This window comes from Salvelinus sp. IW2-2015, linkage group LG15 (assembly GCF_002910315.2).
Source record: "Salvelinus sp. IW2-2015 linkage group LG15, ASM291031v2, whole genome shotgun sequence".
NCBI lineage: Eukaryota > Metazoa > Chordata > Actinopteri > Salmoniformes > Salmonidae > Salvelinus > Salvelinus sp. IW2-2015.
Window position 1 is genome coordinate 65,520,913 of NC_036855.1, and position 17,432 is coordinate 65,538,344.

At 41.5% G+C, this 17,432-nt stretch overlaps 2 protein-coding genes across 2 annotated transcripts in view; both read right to left on the reverse strand.

Annotated features, from left to right (window-relative positions):
• The window catches only part of LOC111973858 (transcription initiation factor TFIID subunit 4-like), a 747,250-nt gene that overhangs the window by 193,230 nt on the left and 536,588 nt on the right, over positions 1-17,432 (reverse strand). The gene's annotated exons all lie outside the window — the stretch shown is intronic.
• Positions 12,125-17,432, reverse strand: part of LOC139028760 (membrane-associated guanylate kinase, WW and PDZ domain-containing protein 2-like) — a 122,023-nt gene continuing 116,715 nt past the window's right edge. Inside the window, exons 9-11 of the mRNA XM_070446850.1 lie at positions 15,241-15,758; positions 14,875-15,043; positions 12,125-12,177 (exon numbers count right to left, since the gene is read on the reverse strand). Coding sequence (XP_070302951.1) covers positions 12,125-12,177; positions 14,875-15,043; positions 15,241-15,758 — 740 coding nt within the window. The remainder of the gene's footprint in view (positions 12,178-14,874; positions 15,044-15,240; positions 15,759-17,432) is intronic.

The following is a 17,432-nucleotide window of genomic DNA, read 5'->3' on the forward strand; positions in this document are numbered from 1 at the left end:
ACTGAGCTCTGTGTGTGTTGTGTGTGCGTTTGGTGTGTCAGGCTGATATTCTCTTTAGGGCCGTTGCCCTGAGCTGTTTGATGTAGGGGGGACACCGGGTGGGATGGGGGATGTGTGTGMGGGTGGAGAGACTGGGGGAAGGGATGGGAGGGTGGCAGTGGGGGAGGGTAAACTGTTTATCATGCCAGGTAGAATGTAGACCGTGTGTGTGGTGAGTAGTGCAGACAAACAGCAATCACCAGTGATACTATACTATTCAACGTCCATCCATGTCTGAGGATGTCATGAGATGACGTGGAAACAGGCGCTAGGGGGAACAGTGAGGACTGTTGCGTTCAAGTAGGTTTTGCTAGCTGGATGGGGATGGTGGATGGGCTAAGCATCTGCCTCTGACTCATAGGTTGCAAGTTCAAATCCAGTATTGTTTTAAGCCTATCCCAAACCTTAACCCTTACCTTAAGCACTCAGAGTTAATGCCTAACCTTAAGATTTCAGAGTCAATACCTAAACTTAACCCTAACCTTAATTTGGAGTTAATGCATAACTTAACCTTAAACACTTGAAATGTGAGTTTACAAACATGGATGAACGTATAATTCTGACGTGAGATCTAGTTGCACACAAGTGCATGGTGAGTAGTGAGTTTGTCACATGTACACTAGATAGAATGAGGGTATAGACAATTGCACACTGAAATATTAAACACTGAAAATAAACATCACATAAAACCCTGTAGAGATGTGCTTAGACGAGAATCATTAACAAAAGTACCAATAATGATGAAGATTCATTCGTAATCCTAAATGTTATTTTTAGAATTTAGGTTTGAGATAAAACTGATGGTTAGGAATATTAGTGGTTGAAATTCCATTAGAATGCACAGTACCTCCCTCCTTTATGAGATGGCCAGAGCCAGACAGTGACTGGTGAATTAGAATGTGCTTTGAATAATAAAGCTGTAGTGTTGAAAGTCAACCACCAGATGGCGTATTAGCGCTGCACGGTGAGATGTGCTAGACTGTTCAAGCTGTCAGCTGTGAAAGACACACACACATAGACCACACACACACAGACATGCATGTATCCACGCACTCACACATACACTCACACTCGCACAGGAAACAGTCCAGTTTCCAATTGGCTACTCAGTGTAGCGCTCGCTGCCACTGTTTTACAACATGTTCCGATATTACACAGTCAATTGAATTACTAACAGTCAATGTGCCAATAACATATTTTGAGTCAGTCAGTCAGCCAGTACTACAATATGGATCACATCATCCAACTCACAAAATATGATCACTATGATTATTGATCTAGAAGAAAAAGAAACGCACACCTATTTAGGCGAGGTGCTGGCTAGCGGAGTAGAAAACTTAAAAATAAAGGAGAGCCGCACACTCTAGGAGCTCAGATGCAAAAATATTTAATTTACCAACGTTTCGACAGGCAAGCTGTCTTCATCAGGGTACAATCACAGACACTGCGGGATGACTCGTTTATATAGTGTCAAGACACACAGGTGTCTGTAATCATGGCCAAGAGTGGCCTAATATCATTGGTTAATTTCTCAAATATTCAAATGGCATAGAAAGAGCAGCATACAAAGCCATTATGATTATTGAAACTGGAACTTTTCCAGTGTTTGTGTGTMTWTGTGTATTTTTAGTGTGTTCTGGTGCGTGTGTGTTTGAGTGCGTGTGTGCATCTGTGTGTCTACAAGCAGTGATTGAGTGTTAGCTAGATCTGGGTGTAGAGACTTACATGTGTATCAGGAACAGCTAGCTGGAATAGAAATCACATTTGTGAGTATAAATAAATGAACTAAGCTGTAAATAAATGAACTCTGTGCATTGAAACTTGTCACTTGGAGTGCTTCCCATTTTTGGATTTTTCCCTTTTCCTCACGCCATGGCTAACAGACAGCAGCTGTGACATTATGTCCATCCCACAATCCTCTGTGCCTGGCCATCACAGAGACAAGCATGGGAGCCTGGTTGAGTGTGTGTTTGTGTGTAAAGTGGTTCCTCCTTTAAAAGTTGCGAGCTTACACCGCGGGACTTAGAGGTACCCAGTGTCACAGCTTCATTACTCCAGACCACCACAAGGGGTAGTTAGAGCACTCACCCACTCCTCCCTCCAGACCTTCTCCAGATCCTTCAGGTTTCGGGGCTGTCGCTGGGCAATACGGACTTTCAGCTCCCTCCAAAGATTTTCTATTGGGTTCAGGTCTGGAGACTGGCTAGGCCACTCCAGGACCTTCAGATGCTTCTTACGGAGCCACTCCTTAGTTGCCCTGGCAGTTTCTTTCGGGTCGTTGTCATGCTGAAAGACCCAGCCACGACCCATCTTCAATGCTCTTACTGAGGGAAGGAGGTTGTTGGCCAAGATCTCGCGATACATGGCCCTATCCATCCTCCTCAATACGGTGCAGTCGTCCTGTCCCTTTGCAGAAAAGCATCCCAAAGAATGATGTTTTCACCTCCATGCTTCACGGTTGGGATGGTGTTCTTGGGGTTGTACCACTCCTTCTTTCCTCCCAAACACGGCGAGTGGAGTTTAGAAAAAAGCTTCAATATTTCATGATATTGTCACGATGTGCGGAGGAGAGACAGACCAAAACGCAGCATGTGGAAAATAAGCCATCTTCTCTTTATTTTACTACAGAAATGAACATGAAACGAAACACTCCTACAAACTATACAAAAACAACAAACGACGTGAAGCTATAAACGTAGTGCACACACACAGGTACAAACGTTCAACATAGACAATTCCCCACAAACAGCTAAAGCTATGGTTGCCTTAAATATGGCTCCCAATCAGAGACAACAATAACCAGCTGTCTCTAATTGAGACCCAATTCAGCACATAGACTTTCCTAGATACCTACACTCAACCATAGACACAGCTAGACTACTATACTAAACATAAACCAACTACTCTAATAAACCCCTAAACCTTACAACCACCCTAGACACTACAAAACACATACATTTCCCATGTCCACACCTGACCTAACCAAATAATTAAGAAAACAAAGAATACTAAGGCCAGAGCGTGACAGATATTCTTAAGATATGTGTTGACTGAATTATAAGCAAGTGATGTCTGCTAAATAATCCAGTTAGGTTTCTCCAGAATAATATTTCTAAATAACAAACTCTTTATTACAAATTAGTGAGAATATCTCACCCCATGTTCAAGAATTGCTTTTTTCTCATTACTCGAGGTTAAATGAAAACAAATTCAAATATCATTACTTTTTAAACAAAGCAATTATTATTTTAATTCAATTTAGAATTATATAAAAGCCCTCAGATATTCTCACAGGTCTAATGGAAATGACCCTTAGATTTTAATTATAGAGTCCTCAAGCCTCTAATTGTAATTATTGGAGGAGAGTCACATCAATAAAAAAATATTTGTAGACGTATGTGTTACAATGGTGTAGGTCTTATTTATTTAAAGAGGCATGTAAAAGTTAGAAGCAAAAGCCTACACTATTTTGCACCGTTTTGTGCTGCTCTGAGGCAATGAGATTTTTATTGTCACTTAAGAACTAATGGATCTATCGTTTCCTATACAACATGTATTTTTTTGTAATGTTTATGAATAGCTATTTGGTCAGAATAGGTGAGAGTCTAATAGAAATATCCGCACATTCTGGAAAAATATGCTACGTTAGCACATTATATAACACGGATTTCAGCTCTAAAAATGCACATTTTCGAACAAAACATAAGTATGTATAACCTGATGTATAGGACTGTCATCTGAGGAAGGTTTATGAAGGTTAGTGAAATGTAATATCTTTTGCTGGTTTATTCGCTACAGCTAACGTGCCTATTGCTATCGCTAACGTGCTTGATGAATGAATGCGGTAGTGTGGTAGGCTATTGTAGTAAGCTAATATAATGCTATATTGTGTTTTCGCTGTAAACACTTTAAAAAATCGGAAATATTGGCTGGATTCACAAGATGTTTGTCTTTAATTTGCTGTACACCATCGATTTTTCAGAAAGGTAATGATGAGTATTTAGGTAATTCACGTTGGTCTCTAATTACTCTGGCTGTTTCAGTGCTATTTTTGACGGTAGCTGTGATGGTAGCTGCAATGTAAAACTGATTTATACCTCAAATATGCTCATTTTTCGAAACAAAATTAGATTTATTGAATACATGTTATAAGACTGTCATTGATGAAGTTGTTTCTTGGTTAATTTGGTTGGTTCTAGGTTAGTTTGGTTGGTTTTGTGCATGCTACCTGTTTGTGAAATGTCTGCTTTTTTTCTATTTGGAGGTGAGCTAACAAATATACTGTGTTTTCCCTGTAAAACATTTAAAAAATCGGACATGGCTGGATTCACAAGATGTGTATCTTTCATTGCTGTATTGGACTTGTTAATGTGTGAAAGTTAAATATTTCTAAAAAATTTTTTGAATTTGGCGCTCTGCCTTTTCAGTGGAATGTGGGAGGAATTCCGCTAGCGGAACGCCGGGGCAGTAAAGGTTAACTTGTCAGTACAGGGGGTGCTGTTTCAACTTCGACATTTTGCGTCTCAATATAACTGCCTCGTACTCATTCTGCTCGTACAATATGCATATTATTATTACTATTGGATAGAAAACAATCTCTAGTTTCTAAACCGTTTGAATTATGTCTGGGTGAACCAGAACTCTTTCTACAGCGAAATCATGACAGGACATGCGAAGGTCAGAAAAATAGTCTCTTTCTCAGAACAGTTTAAAGCTCTGTGGTGCCTATGGATCGAAATGAACTGCACCCGCTTCCCCTGGATGTCAGTAACCAATGAGAAGTGGAATGGAGTCTCTACCTATTTCTCAGAGTTTAAAAAAGGCAATGGAGTGACATGTAGTTTTTGGACGCTCGCCAAGGCGCAAGAGAGGACATCAGAATGGCATGTTGAATAGCTCTTGTTATCGGGCTAAAGATATATCTCGTGTGATTTAATTCGATATAGGTGTTAGAAACATCATAACGAAGTTATTTGAAACCGATTTATATCAGTTTATGCGAGTATATTGCTATTTTCGGAATTTTCGTAGTAGCGTTTGAGGATTTGGACGTGTGGCCATGAGCTAATGTTAGCTGCTAGTTCCGAAGTTGAAGTGGACGTTTTAACAACAAAGCAACGATTCTTTTGGACAAAAGGACCTTGCCCAAGATTCTGATGGAAGTCTCGTCCAAAAGTAAGAGCTATTATGATTTATTCCGTATTTATGTGGAAAAATGTAAACGCATTTTTCGGCCATTATTGCGGCACTAGTCTGGCTGTAACGCACACTATGTCTAACGTTAATTTTAAAATCTAAATCAGCGGTTGCATTAATAACAATGCATCTTTCATTAGCTGTCACACCTGTATTTTTTTAGTCAATCTAATCGATAATATGCGTAAACTTAGGTGCCTCCAAGATGGCGCGCGGAAGAATGCATGCCATGTTTTGACTGATTACATAGCATACACGATTTGTGAGTGCTAATATATGCACATTTTCGAACAAACTCTATATGCATTGTGTAATATGATGTTACAGGACTGTCATCTGTGAAAAGAATTCTGAAAGTAGTGATAAAATATTATATATTTTGGTCGTGATAACGTTTTCGCTCTTTTGCCTTGAATCAATGCTGGGGGGATGTTTAGCTCATGTGGTATACTAATATAACGATATATTGTGTTTTCGCTGAAAAATATTTTAGAAAATCTAGAAATATTGTCTGGATTCAACAAGAGTTGTTGGGTTCATTTTGCTGTACGCTGTGTAGTATTTTTCAGAAATATTTTAAGATGAGTAATTGGGTATACACGTTGCTCTCTGTAGTTATTCTAGTCTCTTTTGGTGAGTGTTGTGATAGTGGCTGCAATGGTAACTGTGATTTATACTGAAAAATGCACATTTTTCTAAAAAACATATGCTATAACAATAATATGTTATCAGACTGTCATCTTATGAAGTTGTTTTCTTGGTTAGTGGCTATATATATCTTTATTTAGTCGAATTAGTGATAGCTACTGAATGGAGTAAAAAACTGGTGAGTAAAAAAAGTGGTGTCTTTTGCTAACGTGGTTAGCTAATAGATTTACATATTGTGTCTTCCCTGTAAAACATTTTAAAAATCAGAAGATGGGCTGGATTCACAAGATGTTCTTTCATCTGGTTTCTTGGACTTGTGATTTAATGATATTTAGATGCTAGTATTTACTTGTGACGCTATGCTAGGCTATGCTAGTCAGCTTTCTTACTGGTGGGGGGTGCTCCGGATCGGTTTGGTAGCAGTGAAAGGTTAATGCATCGCAGTGTTAGAATCAAAAAATATCTTCATTACGACATAAGACTTAGTTTATGGTAAGGGAATAACCAAAACGAGCGCAAAGCTACTAGTACACAGTGACAGATATATGAAATAGCAATCACAAAATGGTTCCTACTTTTGCTGATCTTCCATGAATGTTGTTACAAGGGGTCCTTTGTTCAGAACCGTATTTGTTTGGATTCAGAATGTCGTTTTTCCTCTTGAATTAGCAAGCACACTGGTCAAGTGGTGCTAAGCTCTCCTTCGTGAACAAACGCAAACAACGCAACACGCTAACGTCCCGAAAAATTCAATATTCTAATAAAACTTATTGAAAAAACATACTTTACGATGATATTGTGACATGTATCAAATAAAATCAAAGCCGGAGATAGTATTCGCCATAAGACAGCTTTCAGTAGGCAAAAAGGTCTCACACGCGCCTTCCAGAAACTAAATGGGGGACACGTCATTCCAAGAGGATGCATTATATCTCAGACAGATAATAACTCATTTCTCCTCTCACCTCTCTTGAACATCTGGCGGATAGGTGTTATGGAGTGCACGTATAGTCATACGTATCATGCCCATTTATAGGCAGAACCTTGAACACAGCATCGATTTCAGACTTTCCACTTCCTGGTCAGAAAGTGTGCTGCCAAATGAGTTGTGTTTTACCCACAGACAACATTCAAACGGTTTTAGAAACTAGAGTGTTTTCTATCCAATAGTAATAATAATATGCATATTGTACGAGCAAGAATTGAGTACGAGGCCGTTTAAATTGGGCACATTTTATCCAGGCTACTCAATACTGCCCCTATAGCCCAAAGAGGTTAATCTCCATTTGAGTATTGTTGAGACAAGAATTAGAAAATTAGGGTGCAGAAATGTTATGCTCTTAGAGTAACCTTTATTTAACTAGGCAAGTCAGTTAAGAACAAATTATTACTGACAAGGACAGCTTACTCCTTCCTCGTGCCCTGCAGGGATTCTTTAGCTAAATAGCCCAGTACTATACTGCCGACCTTCATGTTGTACAGCACCGTATTTTCCGTTCCAGCAAGTACAAGTCAAACGTTGACACACCTACTCATTCCAGATTTGTTCTATATTTTTATACATTGCATAATAATAGTGAAGACCTCACAACTATGAAATAACACAAATGGAATCAGTTAAGAACAAATTCTTATTTACAAGGACAGCCTACTCCTTTCTCCCCAATGTGGATTTGAACCCCCGTCTCCCGTGTGCCCCACATTCTGTAGTTCAGACATGGCCTGCTCTCCCTTATGTAAGGAATTAGGCACTTTCCCATGTTTACTACTGTATGTATTGTAGACTGCACAGTGGCCTAAAACACATTTCGTTAATAAAATATTGATAAAAATACTCTGAACAAAAATGCAGATGTTTTAGTTATGACCCATAATAAATTACTATGGGAATAAATATCACTGATTTACAGAAATATTGGAGAAGAAAAATTCTAGTGAAGGCAAACAATTTTGAATCCTCCAATCCTGTAGCTTTCTACCGGCCGTCACGTTGTACAGCGCCATTTTTTCCATTCCATCCTAACAGAAACCCTGAGCGTTTCCGTTTTTGTTTTTCTCTGAATGGAAACAGCATAAAATTAATCAAATTAAATAAGCCAAATTTCTTAAAATCAATCCCATATACTATGTTATTACAAAAAAGGTTTTAAATTCTCTGGTAATGCCAATACGGAATACTATCAAATGCTTCTCAAAGATGCCCTCTGATGGTCAAATTAGCAATAACTTGCAGTAACAGAAAAAATGGCTGATAATTAACCTCTCTTGGGTATGTGGGACGTTAGCGTCCCACCTCTTCAACAGCCAGTGAAACTGCTGGGCGCCAAATTCAAATACAGAAATACTCATTATAAAAATTCAGGAAAAAAAAGATATTTTACATAGTGGGGAGAACAAGTAATTGATACACTGCCGATTTTGCAGGTTTTCCTACTTACAAAGCATGTAGAGGTCTAATTTTTATCATAGGTACACTTCAACTGTGAGAGACGGAATCTAAAACAAAAATCCAGAAAATCACATTGTATGATTTTTAAGTAATTAATTTGCATTTTATTGCATGACATAAGTATTTGATCACCTACCAACCAGTAAGAATTCCAGCTCTCACAGACCTGTTAGTTTTTCTTTAACCTCCCTGGAATATGTGGGACGCATTAAATCACACATGCAAGATACCAAATTAAAGCTACACTCGTTGTGAATCCAGCCAACATGTCAGATTTCAAAAAGGCTTTTCGGCGAAAGCATAAGATGCTATTATCTGATGATAGCACAACAGTAAACAAAGAGTGTAGCATATTTCAACCCTGCAGGCGCAACACAAAACGCAAAAATAAAATATAAATCATGACTTACTTTTGACGAGRTCTTTTGTTGGCACTCCAATATGGCACATAAACATCACAAATGGTCCTTTTGTTCAACTAATTCCGTCCATATATATCCAAATTGTCCATTTATTTGGCGCGTTTGATCCAGAAAAAAACAGCTTCCAACGTCACTACAAAATATCTCAAATTACCTCAACTTTGCCAAAACATTTCAAACAACTTTTGTCCAGGTGGGAAAGGGCAGGTTGGAGAGCGATTGAGATTGCATCATCTGTGGATCTGTTAGGGCGGTATGAGAATTGGAGTGGGTCTAGGGTTTCCGGGATGATGGTGTTGATGTGTGCATGACCAGCCTTTCAAAGCCCTTCATGGCTACCGACGTGAGTGCTACGGGGCGGTATCTGGATTGGCTCTAGCTTTTCATAAATCCAGATATCTTTCAAAAAGCATGTTGATGAGTTAAGAATAAAACTGATCAAATTGTGAATTGAATGTAATTTTTGAATTCCGTAAAGTGAGTGTGGAAGAAGTGAAAAAATTATTGTTGTCTAACAACAATGACAAGCCACCGGCGTCTGACAACTTGGATGAAAAATGAATGAGAATAATAGGGGACGATATTGCCCCTCCTATTTTCCACTATCTTCAATCTAAGCCTGCTAGAAAGTGCCGGGTGGGAAGCTAAAGTAATTCAGCTACCTAAGAATAGTTAAGCCCCTTTTACTTGCTCAAATAGCCGACCAATCAGCCTGCCATCAACCCTTGGTAAACCTTTTGACTAGATACAATGCCATTTTACTGTAAACAAATTGACAACAGACTTTCAGAACACTTATAGGGAAGAACATACAACAAGCATGGCACTTACACAAATGACTGATTGGCTGAGAGAAATTTATGATAAAAAGATGGGAGCTGTTTTGTTAGACTTCAGTGCAGCTTTTGACATTATCGATCATGGTCTGCTGATGGAAAAATGTATGTTATGGCTTTACGCCCTCTGCTATATTGTGGGTGAAGTGTTAGCTGTCTAACAGAACATAGGGGGTGTTCTTTAATGGAAGCCTCCATCATAATCCAGGTAATCCAAAAACTACAAGCAATGCAATTGGGACAATTCATTCACTAAACCATTAACCTTAACTACATCTTGTAAAATGTGGAAATTGAGCAAGTTGAGGTGACTAAACTGCTTGGAGTAACCCTGGATTGTAACCTGTCATGGTCAAAACATGATGACACAACAGTAGCTAAAATGGGGAGAAGTCTGCCCTAATATTGCGTTGATGTGCATTTTTAACACTATGAACAAGGCAGGTTCTACAGGCTCTAGTTTTGTTGCATCTGGACTACTGTTCAGTCGTGTGGTCAGGTGCCACAAAGAGACCTCGGAAAATTGCAATTGGTTCAGAATAGGGGAGTACGGCTGACCCTTAAATGTACACGGAGAGCTTACATTATGCATCCACCATAGTTTGTGGACCTGTGATGGAAAGGACAATGTGAGAAAGAATGTGAAAATTGTATTTTTATTTATTTATTTCACCTTTATTTAACCAGGTAGGCTAGTTGAGAACAAGTTCTCATTTACAACTGCGACCTGGCCAAGAATTAAGCAAAGCAGTTCGACACATAAAACAACACAGAGTTACACATGGAATAAACAAACATAGTCAATAATACAGTAGAAAAAGTATATATACAGTGTGTGCAAATGAGGTAAGACAAGGGAGGTAAGGCAATAAATAGGCCGTGGTGGTTACAATATACCAATTAAACACTGTAGTGAATGATGTGCAGAAGATGAATGTGCAAGTGGAGATACTGGGGTGCAAAAGAGCAAGATAAATAAATAAATACAGTATGGGGATGAGGTAGTTGGATGGGCTGTTTACAGACGGGCTATGTACAGGTGCAGTGATCTGTGACCTGCTCTGACAGCTGGTGCTTAAAGCTAGTGAGGGAGATATGAGTCTCCAGCTTCAGGGATTTTTGCAGTTCGTTCCAGTCATTGGCAGCAGAGAACTGGAAGGAAAGGCGGCCAGTGGGGGAGTTGACTTTGGGGGTGACTAGTGATATATACCTGCTGGAGCGCTTGCTACGGGTGTGTGCTGCTATGGTGACCAGTGAGCTGAGATAAGGCGGGGCTTTACCTAGCAGAGACTTGTAGATGACCTGGAGCCAGTGGGTTTGGCGACAAGTATGAAGCGAGGGCCAGCCAACGAGAGCGTACAGGTCGCAATGGTGCTTTGGTGACAAAACGGATGGCACTGTGATAGACTGCATCCAATTTGTTGAGTAGAGTATTGGAGGCTATTTTGTAAATCGGTAGGATGGTCAGTTTTACGAGGCTATGTTTGGCAGCATGAGTGAAGGATGCTTTGTTGGGAAATAGGAAGCCGATTCTAGATTTAATTTTGGATTGGAGACGCTTAATGTGAGTCTGGAAGGAGAGTTTACAATCTAACCAGACACCTAGGTATTTGTAGTTGTCCACATATTCTAAGTCAGAACCGTCCAGAGTAGTGATGCTGGACGTGCGGGCAGTGATCGGTTGAAGAGCATGCATTTAGTTTTACTTACATTTAAGAGCAGTTGGAGGCAACGGAAGGAGTGTTGTATGGCATTGAAACTCATCTGGAGGTTAACAGTGTCTTAAGAAGGGCCAGAAGTATACAGAATGGTATGTATCTTGCTCCTTATCAGTCTTTCGGTAATGAGCTCAATTTGGCGTCTGCTTGTTTCCCGAGGCTCCGCAATTGCATCACACCCTCCATACAGAGCCTCTGATCACATTTTCTGATCAAGCATCAACTGTTGCAGTAGTGTGACAATGACGGCAGCTGCAGCAGCTGTTATTAACTTCAAGGTCGATGTTGTTGCTAAATTGTTAGCATCACCCTTTTCAAGATTAACTTCCAAACTTCTTTTAAACTTTATTTACAAATGATCTTCATCTGGTGAGTGGCAGTGGTTTTTGTTGCAGCTTGTTTGTGGTTAGCTATCTCTTTGAAAATAATAACTGTGAAACATTGTTACATTTTAAACTTTAGATCACCAGTTATTGTGATGAACGTGATAAAATAGTTGGTTTGTGAATTTTTCGGGAAGAAAAATGGTTGTGCTTTTTTGTATTGTTATGATTTCATGAGGCCTACTAGAGTGAATGGGCTGCTTATTCTTTAACATTATTTGATGCTGTGTGTGACTGCTGTTGCCTGTCTATCAGCCTTGTCTACGTGTTTGACCAAAACATGTTCTCCTTCAATGCCATGGAGTGCACAGGTATTACGGTCGCTGTCCTTTCAGCACCACGAGCCTGTCACCTTGTGACACTGTTGTTGTCGCTATTGGTGTTTGGCTACCATAGGTTGTGTAAACAGTTTTTATGTATTTTATGCTGTGCGTCACATGTTGTGTCCGTGCCAGTTCTGTGTGGCAGCCCGAAGTGTGGCCAGGCCTGTATGATTAATTCATAATGTCATCAAAAAGCATTGCTGCTCCTTCACTAGAAGTAGAATGGTGCGAGTACAGAAGATATAGTGTCTGGCGCATTAAGTGATGCTATGTTTTCTGTTATTTCTTTATTTTTGAGTTTGATAAAACATATTGGAAAATGTTTGGTCCCTCTGAAGGCAGGCCTGGTCCTATAGCCACCGTTCGCCTTTGAACATACGTCTTACTTAGTGAAAACAAAAAGATAGAGAGAGAGAAAAAGATAGATACTATTTTCACATTCTTCTCACATTGTCCTTTCCATCACGGGTCCACAAACTATGGTGGATGCGTAACAAGCCAGTCTGCTGAGCTCAGTAGTGTGAAAAGCATGGGCACAACTTTCACTGGGGACGGCGGGGGACATGTCCACCCCACATTATGAAATGCATTTTTGTCCCCCCCCCCACTTTTATCATTGGAATGTGAAACAAACCGTGGCAACGGTGTGCTTTAGGAACATGCGGACACCTCAGTGGTCAGGTAGGCTTTTTGGAGTGAATATCTGACTGGATAAAAAAAAATATATACACTTAGGTTGGAGTCATTTAAACAAGTTTTAATGACTCCAACCTAAGTGTATGTAAACCTTAGACAACAACTGTATATATATATATATCCAAACTTTAAACTGGTACTGTGTGTATATACACTGCTCAAAAAAATAAAGGGAACACTTAAACAACACAATGTAACTCCAAGTCAATCACACTTCTGTGAAATCAAACTGTCCACTTAGGAAGCAACACTGATTGACAATAAATGTCACATGCTGTTGTGCAAATGGAATAGACTAAAGGTGGAAATTATAGGCAATTAGCAAGACACCCCCAATAAAGGAGTGGTTCTGCAGGTGGTGACCACAGACCACTTCTCAGTTCCTATGCTTCCTGGCTGATGTTTTGGTCACTTTTGAATGCTGGCGGTGCTTTCACTCTAGTGGTAGCATGAGACGGAGTCTACAACCCACACAAGTGGCTCAGGTAGTGCAGCTCATCCAGGATGGCACATCAATGCGAGCWGTGGCAAGAAGGTTTGCTGTGTCTGTCAGCGTAGTGTCCAGAGCATGGAGGCGCTACCAGGAGACAGGCCAGTACATCAGGAGACGTGGAGGAGGCCGTAGGAGGGCAACAACCCAGCAGCAGGACCATGCACATTTGTGGCCTGCTGGAGGTCATTTTGCAGGGCTCTGGCAGTGCTCCTCCTTGCACAAAGGCGGAGGTAGCGGTCCTGCTGCTGGGTTGTTGCCCTCCTACGGCCTCCTCCACATCTCCTGATGTACTGGCCTGTCTCCTGGTAGCGCCTCCATGCTCTGGACACTACGCTGACAGACACAGCAAACCTTCTTGCCACTGCTCGCATTGATGTGCCATCCTGATTCTTCAAACTGGCCACCCTTTGCGTTGATGACAGCTTTGCACACTCTTGGCATTCTCTCGACCAGCTTCACCTGGAATGCTTTTCCAACAGTCTCGAAAGAGTTCCCGCATATGCTGAGCACTTGGCTGCTTTTCCTTCACTCTGGGGTCCAACTCATCCCAAACCATTTCAATTGGGTTGAGGTTGGGTGATTGTTGAGGCCAGGTCATCTGATGCAGCACTCCATCACTCTCCTTCTTGGTCAAATAGCCCTTACACAGCTTGGAGGCGTGTTGGGTCGTTATCCTGTTGAAAAACAAATGATCGTCCCTCTAAGGCAAACCACATTAAATGGAGTAGTGCTGCAGAATGCTGTGGTAGCCATGCTGGTTAAGTTTGCCTTGAATTCTAAATAAATCACTGACAGTCACCAACAACGCACCCACCACACCATCACACATCCTCCTCTGTGCTTGGACTCATCAGAGCAAAGGACAGATTTAACCTGTCTAATGTCCATTGCTCGTGTTTCTTGGCCCAAGCAAGTCTCTTCTTCTTATTGGTGTCCTTTAGTAGTGGTTTCTTTGCAGCAATTCGACCATGAAGGTCTGATTCTCCTCTGAACAGTTGATGTTGAGATGTGTCTGTCACTTGAATTCTGTGAAACATTTATTTGCGCTGCAATTTATGAGGCTGGTAACTCTAATGAACTTATCCTCTGATGCAGAGGTAACTCTGGGTCTTCATTTCCTGTGGCAGTCCTCATGAGAGCCAGTTACATAATTGCGCTTGATGGTTTTTACGACTGCAATTGAAGAAACTTTAAAAGTTCTTGAAATTTTCCAGATTGACTGACCTTCATGTCTTAAAGTGAGGATGGACTGTCGTTTATCTTTGCTTATTTGAGCTGTTCTTGCCATAATATGGACTGATTGCCTCAAACGCATTAAGAAGGAAAAAAATTCCACAAATGTGACCTGTTTCAGGAAGCTAGGCGTACGTCGCAGGTCACTATTTCACAGGAGAGCCGTTTGAATGTAAACTTAAACGTAACACTTTTTTTGGTTACTACATGATTCCATATGTGTTATTTCATAGTTTTGATATCTTCACTATTATTCAACAATGTAGAAAATAGTAAATATTAAGAAAAACCCTGGAATGAGTAGGTGTGTCCAAATTTTTGACTGGTACCGTATGTAAATATATGTCCCCTCCACTTCTAAAACCAAAGTTGCGCCCCTGGTGAAAAGGGTAATATAGACAGTCAGAGAAAGGCTATTTAAGAGACACAGAAACTTACCTGCCCCTCCTCTCTGTATGAGTAGCGTGGCCTCGGCTCCGACAGAACACTCTTTGAGCAGCTCCACCACACGTCCATGTCCTGCCCCCACAACACCCTGCTGGTTCACCTCCAGGATTAGGTCTCCTTCACTCAGACCCACTCCGCCCTGCACACCCGGCTCCAACACCTGTACAACACAGAACATAGTCAGGTATGAGGATGGAAAAGTAGGAGTGATGACAGACAGACTGATGAAAGGACAGACAGGCGGACAGAGCGATCAATAGAATACACAAGGCTACATTTACAACATACTGAGAGTAACGAGAGTAACACCCCACAAAAGTAACACCACACGAGAGTAGCACGAGAGGAACACCCCACCTGTTTGACACACTGCCCAGTGGAGCTGTCGGCGATGGTGAATCCGAACCCCTCCGCCCCCTTCACAATGGTTACGGTCAGCAGTTCTGCCCCCTGGATCACGCCCCCGGCAATCCCTGTCGCCCCCGACGATGCCATGGAGATGTTATCGTCGTGCGGTGTCATGGCCTGTGCAGACCGGGCGGTAGTGGGAGGTAGCGAGGACCCATCAAGGTGGGGTGCCCCGGGCTGTGTTAGAGCCTGGGGAGGGAGCTGGGAGCTCAGGGAGAGGTACTCCAGGTAAGGGTCGTAGCTACTGCGCCCATTCACCACCAGGGGTCGGTGTTCCAGGCCCATGGTGGTCAGGGAGGCGCTGGTGGACGCCCCAATAGAGTCCTCGGGGTCAAATGGTAGGGGGTATCCCCGGCAGAGGACCAGGGTGACGCTCTGGCCGATGGGCACAGACTGGAAGAGTTTGACCACGTCGGCGTGCGTTGTGCCCAGGCAACAGATGTCATTGATGTAGACTATGACATCACCTGAAGGGGGAGGAAGCAGAGATCTTGTTCAGTAGTCATCAAACGGAAGAAGAGTCTGAATCAGGGAGGACGTTAAATAAGAATTTAATTTAGTAATATTTCTTTGCAAATTTTTTAAAACATTTCCTACTTTGTTCCTTAAAAAACAAGGCCGGGGAGATTGGATGGGATTGGACAGAGAGGATGTCATACAAACCCAGGGGTAAAATGTGTGTGTGTGCAGCAGGGTCAGAGTGTACAGGCACCCATCAATCACACTACAAAGGTACTGCTATTGTAACGTCTTTCATCGGTAGAAGGAGAGGAGGACCAAAGCCCAGCGTGGTGCGTATCCATAATTTATTAGAATACTTCTCAATATGAACAAAAACAATAAACAGACGAAAAACCAACGAAGCTACAGTCCCGAACTAGTGAACACAGAAAAAACCAGGAACACACGAACAGGAACAATCATCCACAAACCAACAGTGAAAACAGGCGACCTTAATATGGTTCCCAATCAGAGACAATGCAAAACACCTGCCTCTGATTGAGAACCATATCAGGCCAAATGACAAACCTCAAAATAGAACACATAACATAGACTGCCCACCCCAACTCACGCCCTGACCATACTAACTAAAGACAAAACCAAAGGAAAATAAAGGTCAGAACGTGACAGCTATGCCAACCTCGGCATGGTTAACGAACACACACACACACACTCCTTTCATTTCCATAATGTAAAAGAGATCCATGTTGAGCTTATGGCTCCTCTCCAGTCAGAATCAAATCAGAATCTGGGTGACATCACAACCATACACTGAGTGTTCTCAGAACAATCTCAATTCAGGGAATGGACTTTACATGGTGTCAAAAGTGTTCCATTGGGATGCTGGCCCATGTTGAAGCCAATGCTTCCCACAGTTGTCAAGTTGTCTGGATGTCCTTTGGATTGTGGATCATTGTTGATACCTACGGGAAACTGTGGAGCATGAATTTAACTTGGCAAGTCAGTTAAGAACAAATTATTATTTATGATGACGGCCTACCCTGGCCAAACCCAGACAACGCTGGGCAAATTGTGTGCCACCCTATGGGACTACCAATCACAGCTAGTTGTGATACAGCCTGGAATCAAACCAGGGTCTGTAGTGATGCCTCTATCACTGAGATGCAGTGCCTTAGACCGCTGTGTCACTCGGGAGCCCCCCACCAAAAAATGCAGAAAAACCCATCAGCATTGCAGTACTTGACACAAACCGGTGCGTCTGGCACATATTACCAAACCCCGTTCAAAAGCACTTGCTTATTCACCCTCTGAATGGCACACATACACAATCCATGTCTCAATCATCTTCAGCTACACTGATGGAGTGGATTAAACAACTGACATCAATAATAAGATCAGTGCTTTCCCCTGTATTCACCTTATCTGTCTATGTCATGGAAAGAGCTGGTGTTCTTAATGTTTTGTACACTTAGTGTATATGACTAATGCATAATAGGGATACATAAGCAGGGATGAATATTTTCCCAAACATCTATCAAGTTTCAATATTGGGAATAATTCATATTTAACCTGAGAGTCCCGGAAATACCGCAAAAACTGGAAGTGCCCATTTAAAGCATTTAAAACCGAAGTATGGTCACTATGCCAGGGATCCCCCAAAATAAAATGATTGCTGCGCA